This window comes from Lactuca virosa, chromosome 4, assembly GCF_052849685.1.
Source record: "Lactuca virosa cultivar CGN04683 chromosome 4, Lactuca_virosa_CGN04683_v6, whole genome shotgun sequence".
Lineage (NCBI taxonomy): Eukaryota > Viridiplantae > Streptophyta > Magnoliopsida > Asterales > Asteraceae > Lactuca > Lactuca virosa.
This window is the reverse complement of record NC_136429.1, coordinates 163391010-163412802: the sequence shown is the minus strand read 5'-3', so window position 1 is coordinate 163412802 and position 21793 is coordinate 163391010. Positions and strand designations below refer to the sequence as shown.

The following is a 21793-nucleotide window of genomic DNA, read 5'->3' as shown; positions in this document are numbered from 1 at the left end:
TATTTCAAAAACTATGTACACGGATATCTCAAAAAAGAGCGAGTCCCTAAAATGGACCATTTTACCTCCATTAACTTCTTGAAACTTTCTTTTTAAATCATCTACTTAAAGATCAAACTCGCAACTCTAGCTAAAATCAAGTTAAAAACCATTGTTTCAAATTTAATTAAAAAAAAATCAGAATTATCTCTATTCCATCCTTGCCCAAAATCACAAAAACAGTATACCAAAAACCAAACTGTCGTTTGCTTCTGTTTGTATTTGTATCTAACCTTGGATTCATAAACTTGTTTTTTTGTTTGATCTTGTTTCGGGGTGAAGATTTTGGGGGAGTTTATACGGCAATTAGATTGGTTCCAAGTGGAAAGAGGCATATAACTGGAACGGCTTCCATACAAAATTCCATTCATATGCATACAAAATCATCACAAATCCAGATAAATATTCCTAGTAATAACCAAAAGTATCCTACACCAACATCACCTTCATGCCAGCATTATCCAACTTCAATACCTTGTGTTCAGTAGTAGCAAAAAGATCAAAAAATATAACCACCTTTTGTCTCTTCAACTGTAAAAAGAATATGCGTTCAATATAATGATACAGCATCGTTTGGCATGTGATGGGTGTCTGTAGAATATGAAAGAAGCTATAAAAATGGTGAACATGAAATTAGTTTTGTAGCGTATGTAACTCATAATAGATCAGATGGAAAAAAAGAATGGATCATCACCCGGGCTATTAGGGGTAATTTCAGAACATGCTGACCGGATAGACATGAGTTTAATGGCTCTCGGGACAGCTGGCTGTATTGCAAATGGATCGAGTATGGCTTTGATTATGTTCGCCCTCAGTCGAATGATGAATGGCTATGCATCAACAACTTCCATAACCCTTGCTGACATCAATCAGGTCAGTCTCTGTTATCTGTTATCTGTTATCTACTGTCAGTTGTCTGATTACTTTTTGTTTTTATTTTTGCAGTATGCAATCACCTATATGTACCTTGCTATTATTGTGGGTTCGGGTGCGTTTATAGGTAGGTACTTTTATCTTCTGTTAACAAACAACATAATATGATTTTTTTTTTGAGCAAATCTTTATATTGCAATTTTGTAATGACATTGAATAGAAGGATTCTGTTGGGGACACAGTGCAGAAAGGCAATCATCACGGATACGCATCAAATATTTAAAAGCTATTCTACGACAAGAAATCGGTTACTTTGACAAAACTCTTGAGGCATCTCGTGTTGTCACAAATATCTCAACCGATATATCGATAAACATTCAAGGAGTTATTAGCGAAAAGGTCTTCTAACTTAACATGATTCTTGCTTAATATATCCAACGACAGAATTGGAATTCAAGATTCCATTCCATGTCGGTTGCCAAATGGACGGAATTTAAATTCAAATTCCATGTATGATGGATTTCACCATTCCTACGGGAGAGCGGAAGCAGTTCAATTTCATTCTTCCTTTTTTTATAAAAAGAACAAAATACCCTTGTCATATATATTTAAATAAATAAAATTTAAGAACACGTTACGAATTATGATTCAACTTCTTTAGATTCCAATTCCATTCTACTAACTCTTCTAACATCGAAACAGATTCCAGGGTTCATTACGTATCTATGGATGTTCATGACAACTGAATTAACAGCAATGTACCTATGTTGGAGACTAGCAATTGTCGCACTCCCTGCTATGTTTTTACTGATTCTTCCAGGGGTAGTTTATGGAAATCTTTTGGCAAAAAATGAAGAGAAGCTACAGGAGGCGTATGGGGTTGCTGGAGGGATAGCAGAGCAGGCATTTTCTTCAATCAAGACTGTTCATTCGTATGTTGGAGAGGAAAGGATGATGAGGCGTTTTTCAACTGCATTACACCCCACTCTAATTCTTGGAATCAAACAAGGTTTATTAAAGGGCATTGTTTTCAGTAGCTTTGGAATCCTATTTGCTGTTTTTGCACTTGTGAGCTGGTACGGGGGCGTTTTGGTCATTGAAAAAGGAGTCAAAGGTGGAGATATTCTCAGTGCTGGCATATGCGTTCTCTATGGAGGATTGTAAGTATAAAAAAAAAAATTCACCATTGTTTCTCAGTTTAATTAGTATTCTTAATAGTTTTTTTTTTTCAACAATCCTTACAGTGGTCTTGGAGCATCTTTAATGAACATCAAGCATTTTGCTGAAGCCAAGATTTCAGCAGCCCTAATTAGTGAAATCATCAACAGGGTCCCACCCATAGACTCAACAGACAAACAAGGAAAAACAATCTCCATAGTCAAAGGTGCATTAGAGTTCAAAGACATCGACTTCGCATACCCTTCAAGACCAGAAACCTTAGTGCTAAAAAAGTTCAATCTCAAAGTCAATGCCTGTCAAACCATTGGATTGGTTGGTCAAAGTGGGTCCGGTAAGTCAACGGTGGTCAATCTGCTAGAAAGATTCTATGATCCAATTGAGGGGGAGATATTACTAGATGGAATTAACATAAAGTTGCTCCAATTAAAGTGGTTACGTAGTCAAATGGGGTTAGTAAGCCAGGAGCCTATACTTTTTGCAACGTCGATTAGAGAGAATATTTTATTTGGGAAAGAGGGTGCTACAAGTGAGGAGATTGTAGAAGCAGCTAAAAAAGCAAATGCTCATAACTTCATCATGCAGCTACCAAATGGATACGACACACTGGTAAGTACAAGAAAAATGTACTTTCGTTTGTTTGTGTATTACAGTATTCATACTTTTATTTCTTTCTATACGACGTTCTTCAGGTTGGGGAATTGGGAACTCAAATGTCGGGAGGTCAGAAGCAACGAATTTCCATTGCAAGGGCGTTGCTTAGAGAACCAAAAATCTTGCTCCTTGATGAAGCTACAAGTTCCCTTGACTCACATTCTGAGAAAGCAGTACAAGAAGCTTTGACTTGTGCATCAGTAGGAAGAACAACAATAGTCATCGCACATTATTTGTCCACCATTCGTCATGCAGACTTAATCGTTGTTATAAAATCAGGAGAAGTAATCGAATCTGGTTCACATGAACAACTTATACAAAACCCTTCTGGATCATACTCGATCATGGTACATGTAATGAACACACAAATCAAAACTAAAACCCTGGCATCTCCAAGTAGCAATTTCACAGAAAAAGAAGAAAAAATAGATGAAAAGAAACTGACTAGATCTGATCTTGTAACAAATCAACGGTCAGATGAAGAGTACAGTCGTCCATCATGGAGGCATCTGATGGAGATGACCACACCAGATTGGAAGTCGACTCTAACTGGAACCATTGGTGCACTCATTAACGGATCAGTTCAACCTTTGGTGGCTTGCTTTCAAGCAGCGATGCTGTCTATATTCTTCCTCAATAATCATGACGAAATTAGGTCTCAAACAATAACATTATGCTTCGTCTTCTTGACAATATCTGTCTCTTCAATCATAGCGAGCATGATTCAACATTACTATTTTGGAGTAATGGGAGAGAATTTAACAAACAAGATACGATCATCGATCTTTGAAAAAATCATGAGTTTTGAAATCGAGTGGTTCGACCAAGAAGAGAATAACACCGGTGCCCTATGTTCCCGACTTTCTACAGATACCCTAATGGTAAGAAATCTTGTAGCAGATCGTTTAGCGTTTTTCGCACAATCAATCTCAGCTGCCATTTTAGCGATCATTTGGGGGTTATTATTGTCATGGAGACTCGCTCTTGTGGCGATCTGTTTACAACTATTTACAGTTGGAAGTTTTTATCTGAAATTAGTAATGACAAGGGAAATGTCGAAGAAGATAGCGGATGCACGTGACAAGAGCAGTGGAATTGCAAGTGAGGCTGTTAGCAATCATAGAATTATTACTGCTTATTATTCGCATGAACAGGTTATGAGATTATATGAAGATACACAGAAAGGTCCTAAAAAAGAGAGCCAAAAGCAACCTGTATATGCAGGAATGGCGTTGTTTACGCGACAATTTTTAACCATTGTTAATATAGCTGTTCTTTATTGGTATGGAGGGAAGCTTTTGTACAAGGGTGAGATTACATATAAGAACTTGTTTCAGACGTTTTATATTGTGGTAACAGCTGGGATTTTAATAGCCGAGACAGGAAGCATGATTGGTGATTTGTCTGTGGGGACAAATGCTTTAAAATCGATTTTCAAAATTTTAAAAAGAGACAGCAAGATGGATGTGGGCCCATTAGAGAATCATGTTTTGAATCTTAAAAAGATAAATGGGAAGATAGAATTAAGGGAGGTGGAGTTTGTTTACATGATAAGGCCAACTAAGGTTGTTCTTAATGGTTTGAACTTGAAGATTGAAGCTGGAGAAGTTGCAGTTCTTGTTGGAATAAGTGGATCTGGAAAGTCAACTATTCTTGGAATGATTCAGAGGTTTTATGACCCGATAATGGGATCCGTGGAGGTGGATGGAGTTGACATTAGAAGGTACAACCCGAGGGCATTACGGTCATTTATCGCATGGGTTAGCCAGGAGCCTACTCTATTTGCGGGAACTGTAAAAGAAAACATTGCATACGGGAAAGAGAATGCAACAGAAGCTGAGATAATTCAAGCCGCAAGCCTTGCGAATATCCATGAATTCATAAGGTTTACTTTCTAATTTTCTATTTCTTTTTTAATTTATGGTTATATACATTAAAAATAATAAGTTGATTATTTCTGTGATCAGTTCCATGAAAGATGGGTATGATACGGTTTGTGGGGAAAGAGGGGTGCAGTTATCAGGGGGGCAGAAGCAAAGAATCGCGATTGCAAGAGCAATCTTGAAAAATCCAGCTATTTTGCTATTGGATGAGGCAACAAGTGCACTTGATGTTAAATCAGAGAGTATTGTCCAAGATGCTTTGGAGAAAACCATGGTTGGTAGGACATGTGTGATGACAGCTCATCGGTTATCTACTATAAGTAGATGGAATAAAATAGTGGTGATTGACAATGGAAGTGTTGTAGAAGAGGGTTCTCATGATGATTTGTTAGATAAAGGAGAAAATGGTGCGTATTTTTCGCTTTTTAGTCTTCAACAACAATCTTTCATAAGTAACAGAGAAAGCCCGAGCTAATGGCTGGTTGGTTATTATGTTTGTGATGCTATTCTTAAATTAGTTTGCAAATAAAATGGATTATTGACTCAAAGAATCGGAATTACAAATAATGGTCTTGTCGTTGTACTTATCAGTCATAATCAAGGTTTTAAAAAGCTCGTCATGGCTCCGCCATGGCATGTCATGGCTCCAAGGCTTGTATGTGCCGCCAAACTTTACCAAAACGCCGTCTTGACTTATATATGTGTATAAAAATGAATAATAGTAGAAAATACATATAAAAATATGAATTATATACAAAATTGTCGCCTTAAGTCACGCCTTACAAATGACGTGGCTCGCCAAGGCTCGGAAAAACTTGAGGCTTGGCATTGCCGCCAAGTCACGTCTTACGTTATTTAGAACCTTGGTCATAATTGATATCTAGTTTTAGCACTAAATTTTAGAAGTTTTGCATGTCTACAAAATGTCACCTAAAAGCATCTCCAATAGTTAATCTATCCTACCACTTAATATTTTTGTGACATCATTATTCTAATACTTTTGACCTCTAATTAAATAAGTCCTCCAATGGTTAAGCTTTTTCAATAGTTTTTTTATAAATTTAACTTATTGATTCTCATCTATCTAAAATGTTCATAAAATCTTTTCGTTTAATTAGTAGTCTTCAAACATATTATACTTTAATATGAAATAATTTAAATTGAAGTTATCATTAGAAATTAGTATATAAACATTTAATAAATGAAAACCTATGATAGAAATAATTAAGTAGTTAAATAAATAAAATATATTTAAAACTAGAATATAATTAAGGAGGTAAAAATAAAATATGTTAAAAGTAGAAGGGGTTAGATGTTTAAAGTTTTATACTATATTAATCACTCAATTAGGGATGTCAATGGGGGCAAACAGGACGGGGAGTGCATCCCCTGCCCTCGCCCCTAAAATTTCCCCGTTCCCCCGTCCCCGCCCCCGTAATGTCTAGTCTTCCTACCCCCCCCCCCCCACCGAATCCCCCTTATTACCCCCGCTCCCGCCCATGATTGATTTTGGGCTGTCTTTTTTTTTTGGCTAAAGAAAGTTGTTGTTTGGGATAAAAGAAGCTATTTTTAGGTTACAAATAATTATTTATAGCAGAATTTTACATATTAAAAATAAAAAAGTTCGGCATCTTAAAAACATTATACTAACAACTTAAAAACGTGTTTTTGTTGAATTTTGAAAGCTCAAAATCATGTTATTGTTTATTTTATAATTTATTAACGGGGTCCCCATGGGGGTTTCGGGACGGGATTGCCCACCCCCGCCCCTGCCCCCGAAATTAAAACAAGGGTTAACCTTGCCCCCACCCCCGTCCCCACCCCCGATTTTTTTAATAAATACCCCCAAACGGGATAGGGGCCCCACGAGAACGGGGTCACGAGACGTTTTGACATCCCTACACTCAAGATATATTAAGTGCTCAATATAAATACACAAAAAAATAATCTACTCCAACGGTATTAAATGAAAATAAGGTGTTATTTGTTTTTTCGAAGCGAAAATGTTTGAAGTTTGCGGATCACCTCTGCAACCCTATGTAGCAGAAGAGGGAGATCAAACGGCTGCAACATGTAATAAAAAGTCTGTTTGTTTTTTAACCTTTGCGGACTGTTGCAATAAGTTAAAGTAAAGTGTGAAGAGGTTTAAAGTAGATAGTCAAGTGTTGCGTCACGCAGCACATGCGCAACAATTTTTAAGTCATAATTCCTCTGAAAAACAAACAGTTGTGAAGGGTCATGTGTTGCGTGTGTGCTACACGGCGCAACAATAAGTGGTCGGAAGTGATTTTTAGAAAAAACAAACAATACCTAAGTGATGAATCAATTAAAAAAAACTCTAAGATAAGTCCCCATTGGAGATGCTCTTATCGACTCACTATGAAGATTGTTGTAAAAATCGGTCTAGGCTGCTAATTAGGCGGGGCACTTAGGCGCTTAGCGGGGCACTTAGGCGCTTGGCGGCCTGTTACTTGCTACTTACCTGGTAGGATTAGTGGTAATCTCTCATGTTAATCGAACTCGGTTAAATTCGGCTGTCTAGGCAATCAAAAAGTCAAACATGTCAAAATTAATGGGAAGTTAGAAACCTAGTGGGTGTTTGGGATAATTTTTTAAAATAGCTTATTAGCTTTTTAGCTTTTCAAAAAGTTAATAAGCTAAAAATGTGTTTGTGTATTTAAAAAACGTTTTTTAAAACAACTTTTTGGATAAGAAAAAGTAAAGCATTCAAAAAACTGGAAAATCCTAACTTTTTAGCCATTTTATTCTTAAAACACAGTTTTTCTTATCCAAACACTTTTAAAATCAGTTTTTCCTAAAAACCATAAGCTAATAAACACTTTTCTTAAAAATCATTTTTGTGCTAAAAAAGCTAACCCAAACATGTCCCTGTTATGGAGATGAATGATAGATTGAACAATTAAATATTTGAAAATGAGTTTTCTTATTTTTTTGAGCTTATTAAACTTGTAATGAACTATCGTGATGATTGGTTACATGAATATTTAAACACTTGAATATGAATATTTTTATGGCTAGTTACTTATATTGTAGGATATTGCCATATTGGTAATTTTAATATTATTTAAATAAATTCATTTACAATTCATCCCTAGCCTTGTAATGCCTAAAGACTTTTACAACTTTGATTATGAAACCCCATTGTTGTGTTAGACGGTGAGTTTAAGCAATTTAAAGAACTAATTTTGATTCTTTTCCAGAAGGGTGTGTTAATGGTTGAAAATGACGTCACGCACTATATAAAGACAAAGACAGGATGGTTCAAGTGGAGTGTCACCACAAGAATTTGTTCGACAAGAAACTCCCGCTGAAATGGAAAATTCTAAAGCTGTAAGAGTAGCTATGTTGTATGCATCAGAATGTTGGTCGATTAAGGAGTATGAAAAGAAGATGGAAGTCGTGGAAAACAAGGATGATGAAACAAATATGTGTTTGATAGAATATTGTTGGACATGATACCAAACACGACATTCCAAAATTCGTTGGGAGTGTCGTCGATCATCAATAAACTGAGTAAGGAAGTTGGTAATGGTTCATGCATGTCCAAATGAGGGGGCGATGATTATTGTTGGAGGGTGGAGAATGGAGATGATCACAATCGATGGTGCAAGGAGGAAATGATGTCCGAGAAGAAATAGTGAAGATAACATGAAGTTAGACAGGAAAGAGTTGGTTCTTTCCAAGGACATGACCTTAGATAAGAGGGAAAAGAGGCTTATAATTAAAGGTAGTGGAGTATTATTGCTAGTATCTACTTTCTGCCTGTACAAATATTACCTTCATACTCTTTTACTTACATGAAGTTAAAATAAAAACATGTATCCGTTCAAATGATATCATCGACGTTAATTGAAAACTAAACGATCATTAGACATCAACTTTCCGAAAATCTAGTGCTACCATACCATTAAACAAATAAAAAACAAGTTTAAGAAGCTTTATTTTGCGTACCTTAGTTCTTACACGTGTTTAGCCTTTCCAACTGATTACTTAAACATCTCATGGAAGACCAATATTTACACAAACCGAAAGAATCTAGCAAGACATCTTTACAACAGGATCAAAAAAACCAACATGTCAATGGCTCCACAAACAGATGGTTCCATTCCTACCCGAAGTAGCTAAAGGCTTTCCAAGACCACTCCAAGAACAACAAAGTACAGAAGCCGTATGTTCTTTAAGAGTACTCACTATATCACCTTTCGAAATCGACAATACATGAACACACCCATCAGCGGACCCCGCAGCAACATAATTATCATCCGGACTAATACACGACCTACTCCAATTAGAAGCTACTTTACTCCCACTTCCACTAAACGTCCCACAAACTTCAAGACTCCTTACATCAAACAAATGATGCAAATTATCCCTCCCACTTGTCAACACCATATTCCCATTTCTAGAAACACAAACAGAAGTAACAGCAAGAGAATGTGCAGCCACCTCACTCAACACCTTCCCTGTTTTTATATCCCATAACCTCACATGTCCATCAACATGACCTGAAATAATCGTCCCCCCATCCGAACTAAAACATACAGTATTACAATTACTCGGGAATATTATAGTATTCACACAATACCCTTTATTCAAATCCCACACTTTAATCGTACGATCATAACCCGAACTGACAACATGGCGACTTGAACATCTGCTAACATCAACCGCACATACTTTATCCAAATGACCAGTCAGCGTATGGCAGACCCTACCAGAATTTGTATCCCATACGTATAAATTATTTGAGCTACTTGCTGCGATTATATAGTTGTTGTCGTTTGTGATTGTGAGGTCAAGGATTGACCCTAGGCAACCGTGGTAGGTGCGAGTTAGCGACCCGGTGTTTGTGTCCCATGTTTTGACTGTTTGGTCTTGTCCCCCGCTGATTAGTTTTCCGGAACTGTTTTCGAAAATTAAGGATGCGCAGCCGCCTTCGTGGGCTGTGATCCTGTGTGTGCATGTTTTTGGTATGGTGGTGGTCTCTACGTAGTGTTCGGCGCCTTGTTCGCTTTGGCGGACTACTCCATCAATTTGTGTCCTGGCGAGTTGTTCTAGACCACTGGCTTTGAGCTTGTTGAGGATATCTTGGTATAAAGCGTTAACCTGATGAAATAAGAAATTGAGTAAATTACATAAATGGTCCCTCAATTTAGCTGATTTTTACAATTCTGGTCCCGAAAAGTTCTCCTGTGATTTAATTCTTGTTTAAGGTTTTTGTAACGTTTTTGGTCCCTGTTCTAAGTAAAATGACCTTTTTAGGACCAAAATTGCAAAAAACAGCTATACGCATGGACCAAAAATAGTCATTTTACTTGGAACGGGAGCAAAATGGTTACACAAACCTCAAACAAGGACCAAAATTGAAAAAGAAACCTTTCTGGAACGAAACCTATAAAAAAAAACAGCTGTACTCAGGGACCAAAATCGTCATTTACTCTTAAATCAAATCATAAAATTTTGTAGAAAAACTAGATAAAGGGTAATATAGTTGTGTTACTTGACACATGAACCAAAATCGTTAGGATACTTTAAAATAAGGACCAACATTGTTAGATGCTTCAACATAAGGACCAAAATTGCAATAGAAAGCTTTTTGGGACCAAAAGTGCAAAAATCAGCTAAACTCGGGGACCATTTTTTAATTTATTCTAAAAAATATCTCTTTTTAAATGGGTACAGAGCGGAGCCATCAAGGCATCAACACTCCAAAACATGAATACCAAAGAAATTATAAGAATGGAGTCAGCACACACAGATAAAATATTAAAAGTTACTTGAAAAAAGATGGCATGGGGCCACAAAGAATGTAACATGAACTTGTACCTCATTAAAACGTTCAGAATCCTTCATTTTCTGCAAATTCCACCTATCAATTAATGTCTTGTTTTCAGCCTCCACATTGTTAGCTTTTGCTCTCATATCTTCATATTGAGTTCTCAAGTCCTGATTCTCACCAATAAGCAACTTTAGGGCTTTCGTCTTTTCCTCCAAAAGTGCTGTTAAACGAGAACACTCATCCCTGTGGCATAAGCGTAATTCCAGTCATCCAAGGAATACCTTAAGGTAGTGTTTGGTATGCAGCATTAAAAGAGGGAATGGAATGGAACATTACAGTGTAACGATCCATTCCATTACCTTGTTCATTTCATTCTTTTGTGATTCCATTCCATGATACCAAACAGACATTAGGTTAAAGCTCAACCAAACAGATATGGTTGAGCAAAGAGGATAACCTTGCTTGAGAAATCTCATTTTCAAGACTAGGAATTAAGGCTTCTTTCTCCTGAACTAAAGCTTTTGATGCTCTGGACTCTGCAACTTCCACAACAAGCTGCTCTGATAATCGAGCTTGAGTTTTATAACATTGTTGAAGTTCCAATTCAAGAGTTTCTGCCTTATCTTTCCACTCCATACCCTTCATGTGGCAAATACAAACTCAATAAGTTCAGTATAATTCTTGTTTTCCCACTTTCAGAAAAACCAAAAGAAAATGCAAAGCACATAATATATATACAAATTCAGTAGCAAACTGCAAATGAAAATCTCACATATATGCTAAGTTAAGTACCAATTAGAATAACAAACTAAAGCTACATTGTATGTTTATATTTGGATTATGGAGTATGGGGAAGAGGAACCTGAGAAGCAATAGGTTTTGAAATAGCTGTAAAAGCAGGAGCATGAGCTCCCTCCTCCATGAGATGACGCTTTCTAAGAGCTCTCATGGCATGCTTTATTGCGTTTATCCCAATTTCATCCTCAGCCCTATAAAATCAAAATATCAAATCGACATTCATTCTTCTAGAATGATATGTAAGCATATTAGGTCATCCACATAAAAAATATACGACCACAAGATGATGTTCTTAATTTTAAATTCATTGTTTTTCGATCACGCCATGTAAGTTCAATGGTGTCATAAGTAATAGAATCAAACGTTCTCCCAAATCCTAAAATTGTGCGATAACTTACATCTTGATGATGATTGATTGCCACAGATCCGTCCTCGATATGTTTCTTGTCGAAATCGGACTGCACGTCGGCAGGAATCAACCTGCTTTCTTTCAATCAAAGTCTGTGATCACTGTTAATTTCAGATCTTTTTCGACAAAGAATAGTGTAGCCGTGCAGCTATCCGTTTGAAAAGCCATTCTAACGACAAAGCCGTGAGGTTCTTCAAGCAAAAGATGTCTACAAAGGCCACGTAAAAAACGGAAGAATCCTGAAAAGATGAATGATCCAAACAGCAAACTGTTTGAGCCAATCCCCATTATGATTCAAAGGTTCATCTCCAGAAAAATACAGAGCATGTGGCAAAACTATATTTTATTTATTAGTTTATATAATTAAAAAAACTTAAAATTATTAATCAATTATTCTAACTAAATTATTAATTAAAATATATTTTTTTAATTATATAAAATTATAATCGTTGATATAAATAAATACATGAAGTTATATCACTTTAAAATCCATATTAATTTTATTTTAATTTTTATTCTAAGTTATTAATAAAATATAATTAGAATGAAAATTTTAAATTTTAAAATTTAAAATGAAGAAGCAAATTACAAGTGACATTACATTATTTAGAATATCTAATTTGATGATACATAACAAAAGAAGAATAATAATATTTTTTTTATTAGAATAGAGATTTCAAATTAAAACATTATTTTGATTTATTTTTTGGGATATAAAAACCATAAAGTTTTTAAGTTTTTTTTTCGGTTTTACCCTTTTGCAGATTAAAACATAAAAGCTTAACCATAAACAATTCAAAAATAACATTCTACACTCTTAGTCCAAGATAAAAAAACAATCAACATAAGATCGATTTACTTAGGTAGGATTGTAAGATCCAGATCGTGATTTTAACAACTTGGGATAAAACATTAAACTCATATTTGAGGCTCGACAATAATAGGATTCAACCTACTTGAGTTTGGGATCTAACAAATTTGATTACATTTCAAACTTGATCAACATTCAACTTGAACTAAAACAACATTTTAAACATCAACTAACAACTTTTTTTAACAAACAAAATTACAACACAAATTAAACCCCAACCACCACCCTCCTTTTCCCTCTACACTTTCTGTAGTAACCATAACCATAACCATATCCATAAAAATAAAATGTTTATAACTAACTAGTTACGACTCCTATCAATACAATCCACACTCTTACGCCCCCATTCAGCCTTCATATCAGTACTTAATCTAGGATTTTCACGATACTCCATACTCTTCCTAGACCTCTCCATATGCTCATAAGGTATTCGCAGCTTTCCAACTTTATCATCACTTTGATCAAACTTGTACTCACATAGTTCATTAATGAGGTCCAAATTCTCCTTTGTGTTCATGCTCGTGCTTTTCCTTGGAGCTTCAAAACAATCCGTACTCCTCCTCCTACTGGAATGGTGGTGGTGGTGGTGGCGGTTGGTGGTGGAGGATTGGTCCATGCTTTTTCTTGGATTGTTGTTTCTTCGTGATGATGGTGGCTTTTCAACAATGGTTATGAATTTTTTTAGGTGTTTAATGTATTCTGGATATAGCTCCAAATTACAATGCTTTCCTCCTTTGATCCATAATGGTTCATATTTTTCTTGGCATAGTTCCCAAAGTTGTTTCCCATGAGAACAATCAACCACCTCATCCGCAGTTCCCTGCAATATTTTATAATATTTATTTAAACCTTTTAAAAAGAAGTTTGAGGTACTATTTAGTGAAATTGCTTTAGCAAAGTTGCCACGTCACATGACATATGTCCACATCAACAAAAATATAATATTTTTTTTATAATAATAGAATTAAATTCAAAGTTGAGCGATTAAGAGTGCGTTTGGTTGTGGAAAATTTTTCAGTTTCCATGAAAATTTTCAAATGAAAATGAAAATTTTGAAAACGCGTTTGGTTGATTTATTAGCTTTCAAAAAAATTCCAAGAAAATGAAAGTTTTAATGTGTTTGGTTGTGGAAAATTGTTTTCATTTTCCAAGAAAATGTTTTCAAAAAATAGAGTTCAGTTTTTAATGAAAATTTAGAAAAAATGTTTGGTTTGAACCGATGGAGTTTTCATTTTCCATCTTAGAAATTTAGAAAACATTGGAAAACTGTAAAAATCACTTTTCTAATTTACATACAATTTGGAAAACAGAAATTTTCATTTTCTTGGAAAAAATTTGAAAACTAAATCAACCAAACGTGTTTTCGAAATTTTCATTTTTATTTGAAAATTTTAATGGAAAACTAGAAATTTTTCCGCAACCAAATGCACTTTTATGCTTTCCAAATTCTATGTAAATTAGAAAAGTGATTTTTATAGTTTTCCAAAGTTTTCTAAATTTCTAAAACAGAAAATGAAAACTCCAACCAAACACGTTTTCTAAAGTTTTCATCGAAAACTAAAAATGAAAACTCAACTCTATTTTCTGAAAACGTTTTCTAGAAAAACGAAAACAATTTTCCACAACCAAACGCACCCTAAACCTTTTAAAAGAAGGTTTGAGTTACCTAGGTGGAAGTTGGAACAAACATGAGACTTGATTTAGGGGTTGTCTTTCTTTTTCCTACATTTAAGCCTTATATGGTATATTTGTTGAAGGGTAATGATGTATGTATGCATAAAGTGTTGCATACAAAAGGTTTGTTTCTTTTTAGATTGAATAATCATTGAATGACACTAAACAACTATTTTACCCTTACATTCAAAAAACAGATTTCACAATATTCATCAATTTTTATGTGAGATGAGTAAGGGAGGAAGAAAGAAGAAGGGCAAATAGGTAAAGCGTTTAGTGTCTTGATTCATTAAGCCAAGGGTTTTTTAGCTTCACCCATTTAGTCATGCTGTCCAGATTAAGTCAAAAAGAATCAGAAATCTACAGCCCTATAGACTATAGTGATATTGTCCCAACTTTGAACATCTTAATTATGCACTAAAAAGTGAAAAAGATTACAAGCATGGTGCTTACATGGATGACAAGAACAGGGCACTTCACGAATTGAATTTTATCAATGTTCTGCACATATCCAATTCAAGAATCATAAGTTCAAAAAAATGATATATACATGAATTATCATTTATCAGTAAAATAAAATGAGGCCACACCTTATATATGTCAAACCAGTATGTGTGTTTAACAGGATACATGACTCTGAGGCCTGATAATATAGGGCTATGCAAAACAACAGCTCTCAATCGAGGCAAACGAGCAGCAAGATTCACAGTGGGGCCACTTCCTACAGATTGACCATAAAGGATGATATCTTCTTGCTTTGTGTTGTAGCTTTCTTCCAAACACTTATATGCAGCTTCAATATCTGCGTATGTGTTATGCTCACTTGGCTGCAAAACAACATAAATTGGAAATAAATGAAACATTTTAGAGCCGTTTTCAAAGATAATTGGATGTTTTTCATGAATTTAGATCGTTTTAAGCACCTTTCCAGACGACTGCCCGTATCCTGAGTAATCATACCTGCATAACAGCACAGCAATCCAACTCAGTAGTCGAAATCATATCGGAAGTGAAGACTCTTTGATTTACCTAGACTAATTGAAAGTTCGTATAGAAGCAAGAAAGAATTAGAATTGAAAAAATTAGGGCACGATTTGTTACTAACCCCATGAGATTAACTTTGAGGTGGATGCTCAGATCAATGAAGAGTTCATACATCTGACCAATATCAGCAGCATTCCCATGTGAATAAAGTATAGTGCGAGTGGCCATGGGATACCTAACATACACCGCAACGATTTTATTCCCCCGGCGAGTAGGGAGCTTCAGAACGTCGACATTTTCACGGTGAGGAAACCTGTCCAGGAGCAATAACCCACTTGATTTCTCTGTAATCACCTTGTAAAACGGTGGATTCGGTGGGAAAAACGCCAACTTGGCCGCCATTGATGACGTGACACCTCCCATCTCCGGGCCCTTCTCTCTCTCTCTCTCTTAAACTCAAACACAGGTTGTGGGTTTGATTTGTGGGTGAAATATAATTAGGATTGGGATCTAGATGGGTGATCGACGTTCGATTGACGACGATTGAAGAAACAGGGTGTAGTTTTGGCAGGAAGAATTAATTGGGGAGCAAGAACGGAAGAGTTGAGTGATGCTTACAGGTGAAGAGACGACGACCACAATATACTCTATGAACTCTTTTCTTTATTTTGGTTGCTGGTTTTTCGATTCCAGAAGTGTAAATAAAACAAAGGTGACATTCCAAAAGAAAACAAGAAACAGCACGTTATTTCCAGGAAACATTATACAAAAAATAATTTAATATTGTAAATTTCGTGTTTAAAATAAGTTAATTTATCGTTTTCTAATTTCTATGTGACCCATTTGTTGAATAAATAAGTTCAAATAAATCGATGTTGGAGAAATTTAAGTAATTTGGTGTAAATCCAAATGGGTTTTGGATATTGAAATTTATCGGATTTATGGAGTGCGACGGGACATGTGTCCCCTTTGCTTTTGTGCTTGGGGTTGCCCCTCCCCCACCACCCTCCTCTCCGCTTTCTTCTCATTTTGTCTTTACGTCCTTTCCTTTTCTTTTTCATCCTCAATCGTAACTAAAAATAACAAATTAATCATGTTCTAATATGTTTTTTTTATAGTAATTAACTATTATTATATTAGTATTATTGTTATGTATTATTGTTATTTTATTATATTATATTTTTGTATTTGTATTATGATTAATATTGATTTTTCTTATTATCATCTATCACGATAAGTAGTATTATCACCTGTTTTTTTGTGTTTAAAACCCATAATTTTTTAAAAACTTGATTTGATTCTGGTTTATAAAGTTTAAGGTGATCGAGGCGAGTTATGTCTTCCAATCTTTTGGAATCATCCAGCAAATACATATTATAGAGTCATAAACAATGGCGGATCCAGATCAAATTAAAGGGATATCTCTAACAAGTAAAGGGGTATCCCGACAAAAAAAAATTACGTAATACACAATAAGAAAAAAAAATTCGGAAAAAATTACACTATCGTAATTTTTTTTGAGGGATATCGCAGGCTATCCCGGAATATATACTAAATCCGCCAGTGGTCATAAACATGAAAAAGAAAATTTAACACATTACGAATTTATTATAAAATTTATAGATGTCCAAAAAAGTGACAATCCTGTAAATAATAAACGTGACATTTTCTTTCTTGCGGTAATAAGGCTTTAAATGTATGGTTTAAGATGGATTATTAATGTTTATTACTTTCACTCTAATATTATAACGTCTGAATGTATGTTTGTGACATAATCAATTAACGGTGCTACCAACACTATATGAATATATATATCACACAACTAGAAAAATAATCAACAATTGGATTAATCTCAAACACATTATGACACTTTATACCAGGTAAAAGTGACTAAAGCATGAAAGGTGCAATAGATGTTTGCAAAGACATACATTAAAGCCAAGACGATAATGGTCATGATATAATCAAGTAGTGTATATTTGAGTCAATATTTCAAAAACCATCTATATAGTTCTTGGATTTTTTAACATTAAATTCACTTGGAATGTCACAACAAATGGAGTATTTGAGAAGAGGAATTAAATATTGTTAGATGTGATAAGGTCAATGATGATTAATACAAATCTTCTACTATTTTTTTTGAAGTTATTAACTAGAAAGTGCTACACACATATCAAACAAGGTTCAAACCAAAATGGTTAATAAGAAACCAAACCATGTATAGAATGGGAAGAATTCCATCATTTCTTATCATAAGATCTGGGGCGCGAGGCTTACCTTAAACATCAAGACTTCAGGTCTTCAGCCAAGTTAGGCCTAAAATCCAAAAAATACAAATTTGTTGGATATCCTAAAGAAAGCATGACATGTTACTTTTACAATGTGGTGTCAACAAGTTAATAATCATGATGATAGTAATATTGTCCTGATTACAATCAATTTAGTTAAGCAAAATGGATTTATAATTTTCTCATTCCATAATAATCTTAGTTGAATAAAGCAACAACATTTGGGAAGCTTGTGACTGAGTCGTCTATTTGGCTTGTATGATATATTTGCATAGGTTCGATGAAAAAACGTTTGAAAGTTATTATATAGAACACCAGAATATGACTTAACATATGCTTTCTTTTGTCAAACACTTCTATTACTATTTAAACATTTGTCTAACTAAATAGTAATTATAAAGATGGTTAGTAATCGAAGGACTTATATCGACTAAATCGGTTGAAGGATATTTTTGGAGATGCAAAAAAGATGAAAACGGCCAAGATATTATAACTCGTACAATTTGGGGCTAGAAGTTTTGACCTATATGCGTAAAAAAATCAACAAAAAAGATAAAATGAGACAATAAGTTAATGAATCAAGTGTTAAAGATACATTTTGATGAAAATTTAGGTAAAAGATGTCTAAGGTAAATTTTGGGAACAAATAAGAGTTGAAGTACATCGTTATCGTATAACATTTAGCTTTTATTGTTTAAAGATGATTAATTTTGGTTAAATGAAATGACTAAGATTCTTTAATATTATATATATATATATATATATATATATATATATATATATATATATATATATATATATATATATATATATATATATATATATATATATATGACGATAAGTGGTTTCATTAGTTGTCTTAAATTTGAGCTTGGTTAGTGTTTTGGTCAACCTTAAGTATTGGGCATATCTTGAACTTTTGGTCCATTATTATTTTAGACCTAGTTATTGGATTTTGAATCACCTCATGGATTGTGTTAATACATAGTTTTAAGGCTTTTTTTAATGTCTTGGACTAATCTTAGGGCTTTTGGGCTTATTGTTGGCCAACTCAATTAAATATGTGTGTTTGAAAATAAACATATATGATTAAATAAACATTAAAGGGTTCTGTTTTTTTATTTTATTTTATTTTATTTTATTTTGTTGATTTTGAATATGATTTATTGGTATATAATAAGTTTTTTAGAAAATGTTTGATAAGTTGATAAGCATTTTTGAAAATATTGTTTGAAATAGTACCCACAGTCGCAACAGTTGGTAATATAACTGTGACATCCCTATTTTCACGGCCCGAAAAAAAAAACTTGTATTTATGCTTATTTAACTCAGAGTATTCTTTTCTTACGGAATTTGTTCCAAAACATTATTTCAATGTGAGATAATAAAGCATTTTCGAAGAAATAGTTTTTCATTAATATATATAAACTTGGAATGTTATAATTGATACAAAACATAAGCATGAACTTGTCTTAACATACCTTACAACATCTTATTATATCAATGGCCTACATCTCCTCGGATCTCTCATCAGATCCAAACATCACCATCCATGTACCTGCATACCCTACCTGTGATACAAAGAAACTGAGTGGGTCAGGCTTGGGAGCCTAGTGAGCACATACGGGTTTCAACCCACAATAATTAAATATTTTAATTATATTTTTCATCAAAGAATTAACCTGATTACCCATCCCCGTTATTCTCACTTTCTGATCCTAAAATATTGATCTCAAGGGACCTATCATAAGGATCATCGTAAGCATCGAATAAACAATACTACTTCGGGGATTCCATAGCAATTCATGTCAATAAGGCAGAAATGGGGGGATAAAGTACATCGAATGAACATATGGTTCATTAACACATATAGGTTGCAAGTCTGCCATCGTTCCATTGGACTGTCTAGAATCGTCTGTGGTCGTCATCTATACTCTGTTAGATGACTAGTTCATCAGTACAATAGTAATATAAAGTCATGGCCTCTCATCATTATTTCATCTTCCTCAACCCTTTTATAAGTACAAAATACATATATGATTAAATCATGTTATATAATTTCATCTAGCATAGATATCAAGAACACAGATAATAGGCACATATAGCATTTAATCATCTAGATACTTCATATCTATGTGTAAGATGGAAGTAACTATGCACTCAGTTGTTAAAAGTGGATGATTGGTGATTTGGGCAGCGCTCTGCCTAACACTTTAGTTTTTCCTTTGATGTGACCTTTGTATAAATATCACTAAGTCTTAGTCTTTGTTTTATAATTATTGTAACTATAATGATGATAGTCTAGGTTCCTCAATAATCCCAAAAAATCTTATCTATAGCCGATAAGGAATAATCCCAAAAAATCTTATCTATAGCCGATAAGGAGCAACCAGGTAAGATCATATTGGTGTTAGGGTCTGTTTGGTATACAGAGTATACTGTTTGGAAATCTCACTTTAAACACCTCACTAAATCTAGCCTAGATATCACCCCCGTAAGTATATGTCACACCCCCGGCCGAGGCGGCGGAACATGTCGGGCTGTGCGACTTATTTCATGGATCACGAGCAAATTGAATATACATCACAAGTTACAACAATAACAATACAACAACTATATTTCACTTTCAGATTCAAATACAAGGTTCATACAATCATAATAATAATAAGTTCCTAGATTGCCTTAACAGATAGGCCGATAAAACAAAAGCTAGATAAAACTAGGTTGCCCGAAATCCATGAACGTTTCATCTGCTAAAAACTGGTTCAATGATCTCCTGAGAATACATGTAATTTGAGAGTCAACAGAGAGATACATGTTTTCTACTAACCACAGTAATGATACTTTAAAGGTCTAAAAAGTATTCTTTTGTATTTAAAACCATGTTTGATAAAGAGATAAATCATAACTAAATCCATACTTGAAATGTTTGTTAAAGAGATAAATTATAATTAAATTCATACTTAAAATGTTTGATAAAGAGATAAACCATAAGTAAATCCATACTTAAAATGTTTGATAAAGAGAGAAACTGAATTCGTGGTTTCTAGATAAATGATCTAGTTAATACTTGATAAAAAGAGAAACCGAGTCAATGGTTTCTAGATAAAAGAGTATGGTTAATGCTTATAGTGAGTTCTATAACCGAGCTAGGTGACTAGATGTAACCCCTTACGACGCTTCATTGGACGTCGTGGATAAACTATAGATATTTATCACCTGCATCGATTGATCCATCGAGGTTGTAGCTAGAAACAAAGGTGGGGGTGTTAACCCGTATAAATCTATACATACGTATCTCGCTCTGAGGATTAACGGTTATATCCGAATGGGAATACTAAGTGATTAAACTTAGGTAATGAACAGTGTCTCGCTATAAAGGCCATTAACTATGATATACGATAAAGTTCCCTATAAAAGCCGAGTAAGTTCGATGTATCCGTAAAAGTATCTTTTACTCGCTTAAATAGATGGTAAGTTTCTCAAGTGCATGTATAAATTCCAAGATATGAGCGTTATAATTAATACATATATTTTCAACACAAACACACACACACACACACACACACACACATATATATATATATATATATATATATATATATATATATATATATATATATATAAATACATGCATGATATAGATATAATGATACAAAATTAATAAACATTTGTTGTACACGTTTTATGACATGCATTTATCGTGTAAAATCATAACATCGTTTAGAAAATGATGAGTTATATTTTCTAGTTTGTAACATATTTAAACACCAATATCATAGGTATATCAACATAAATTAGTTATGTTATAAAACTTTGATAAAATATTGATTATAACTAGATATAAGTTTTTACATGCATATTTCATAATCGGTAAATGTTTTTCATATGTATTCTCCCTCAAAATAATAAAACATTAAAAAGGGGTCATAAGCACTCACCTTCGTAGCATGAACGAGGTTCGTGGTGTGAAACTTGTCGTGAAAATTGCTATGTGACGTTCCTTGCTCTTAAAATGAACCACCGGGTATACTTATATTACCTAATAAACCAAAGTGATAGTTTTGGTATTAATTATTAAGTATTGGGTGGTTTTCATTAACACAAATAATTTCTAGGGTTTAATTTTTGTTAAAATCGTCCTCAAGAGACTGGCCTTGTAACTTATTTTCAAGACAGGGGCTGAAAGTGCACATTCTCAGCCTAAGTTACAGTTTCAGATCCATCTTGTTAAGATTTTCAAGGGAGGGGTTGATCTTAGCTATTTTAATGATAGTTTGACTTAAACTGTGAGTTATTTCTAAGGAGGGGTCAAAATTGTACAAGTTAGAAAGTTGAGGGATA

General features: G+C 34.1%; 3 protein-coding genes across 3 annotated transcripts; 1 reads left to right on the top strand and 2 right to left on the bottom strand.

Annotated features, from left to right (window-relative positions):
* The first annotated feature begins 1641 nt into the window (after positions 1-1641).
* On the top strand, positions 1642-5117 carry LOC145107658 (putative multidrug resistance protein). The gene is made up of 4 exons (XM_079044596.1): positions 1642-2072; positions 2157-2697; positions 2781-4627; positions 4710-5117. The coding sequence occupies exons 1-4, from the start codon at positions 1642-1644 to the stop codon at positions 5098-5100; spliced, it is 3210 nt and encodes a 1069-aa protein (XP_078900722.1). The 3' UTR covers positions 5101-5117.
* A 3436-nt stretch (positions 5118-8553) lies between these two features.
* On the bottom strand, positions 8554-11942 carry LOC145107656 (autophagy-related protein 16-like). The gene is made up of 5 exons (XM_079044594.1): positions 11622-11942; positions 11288-11414; positions 10883-11064; positions 10473-10668; positions 8554-9752 (listed from the first exon to the last, which is right to left on the bottom strand). Coding segments are annotated over exons 1-5 (1536 nt in total). The 5' UTR covers positions 11624-11942; the 3' UTR covers positions 8554-8723.
* A 579-nt stretch (positions 11943-12521) lies between these two features.
* LOC145107657 (uncharacterized) lies at positions 12522-15868 on the bottom strand. Its single transcript, XM_079044595.1, has 5 exons — positions 15283-15868; positions 15101-15137; positions 14768-15004; positions 14631-14678; positions 12522-13323 (listed from the first exon to the last, which is right to left on the bottom strand). Exons 1-5 carry the CDS (start codon positions 15582-15584, stop codon positions 12805-12807), a joined length of 1143 nt encoding a protein of 380 aa, XP_078900721.1. The 5' UTR covers positions 15585-15868; the 3' UTR covers positions 12522-12804.
* Positions 15869-21793: the final 5925 nt, after the last annotated feature.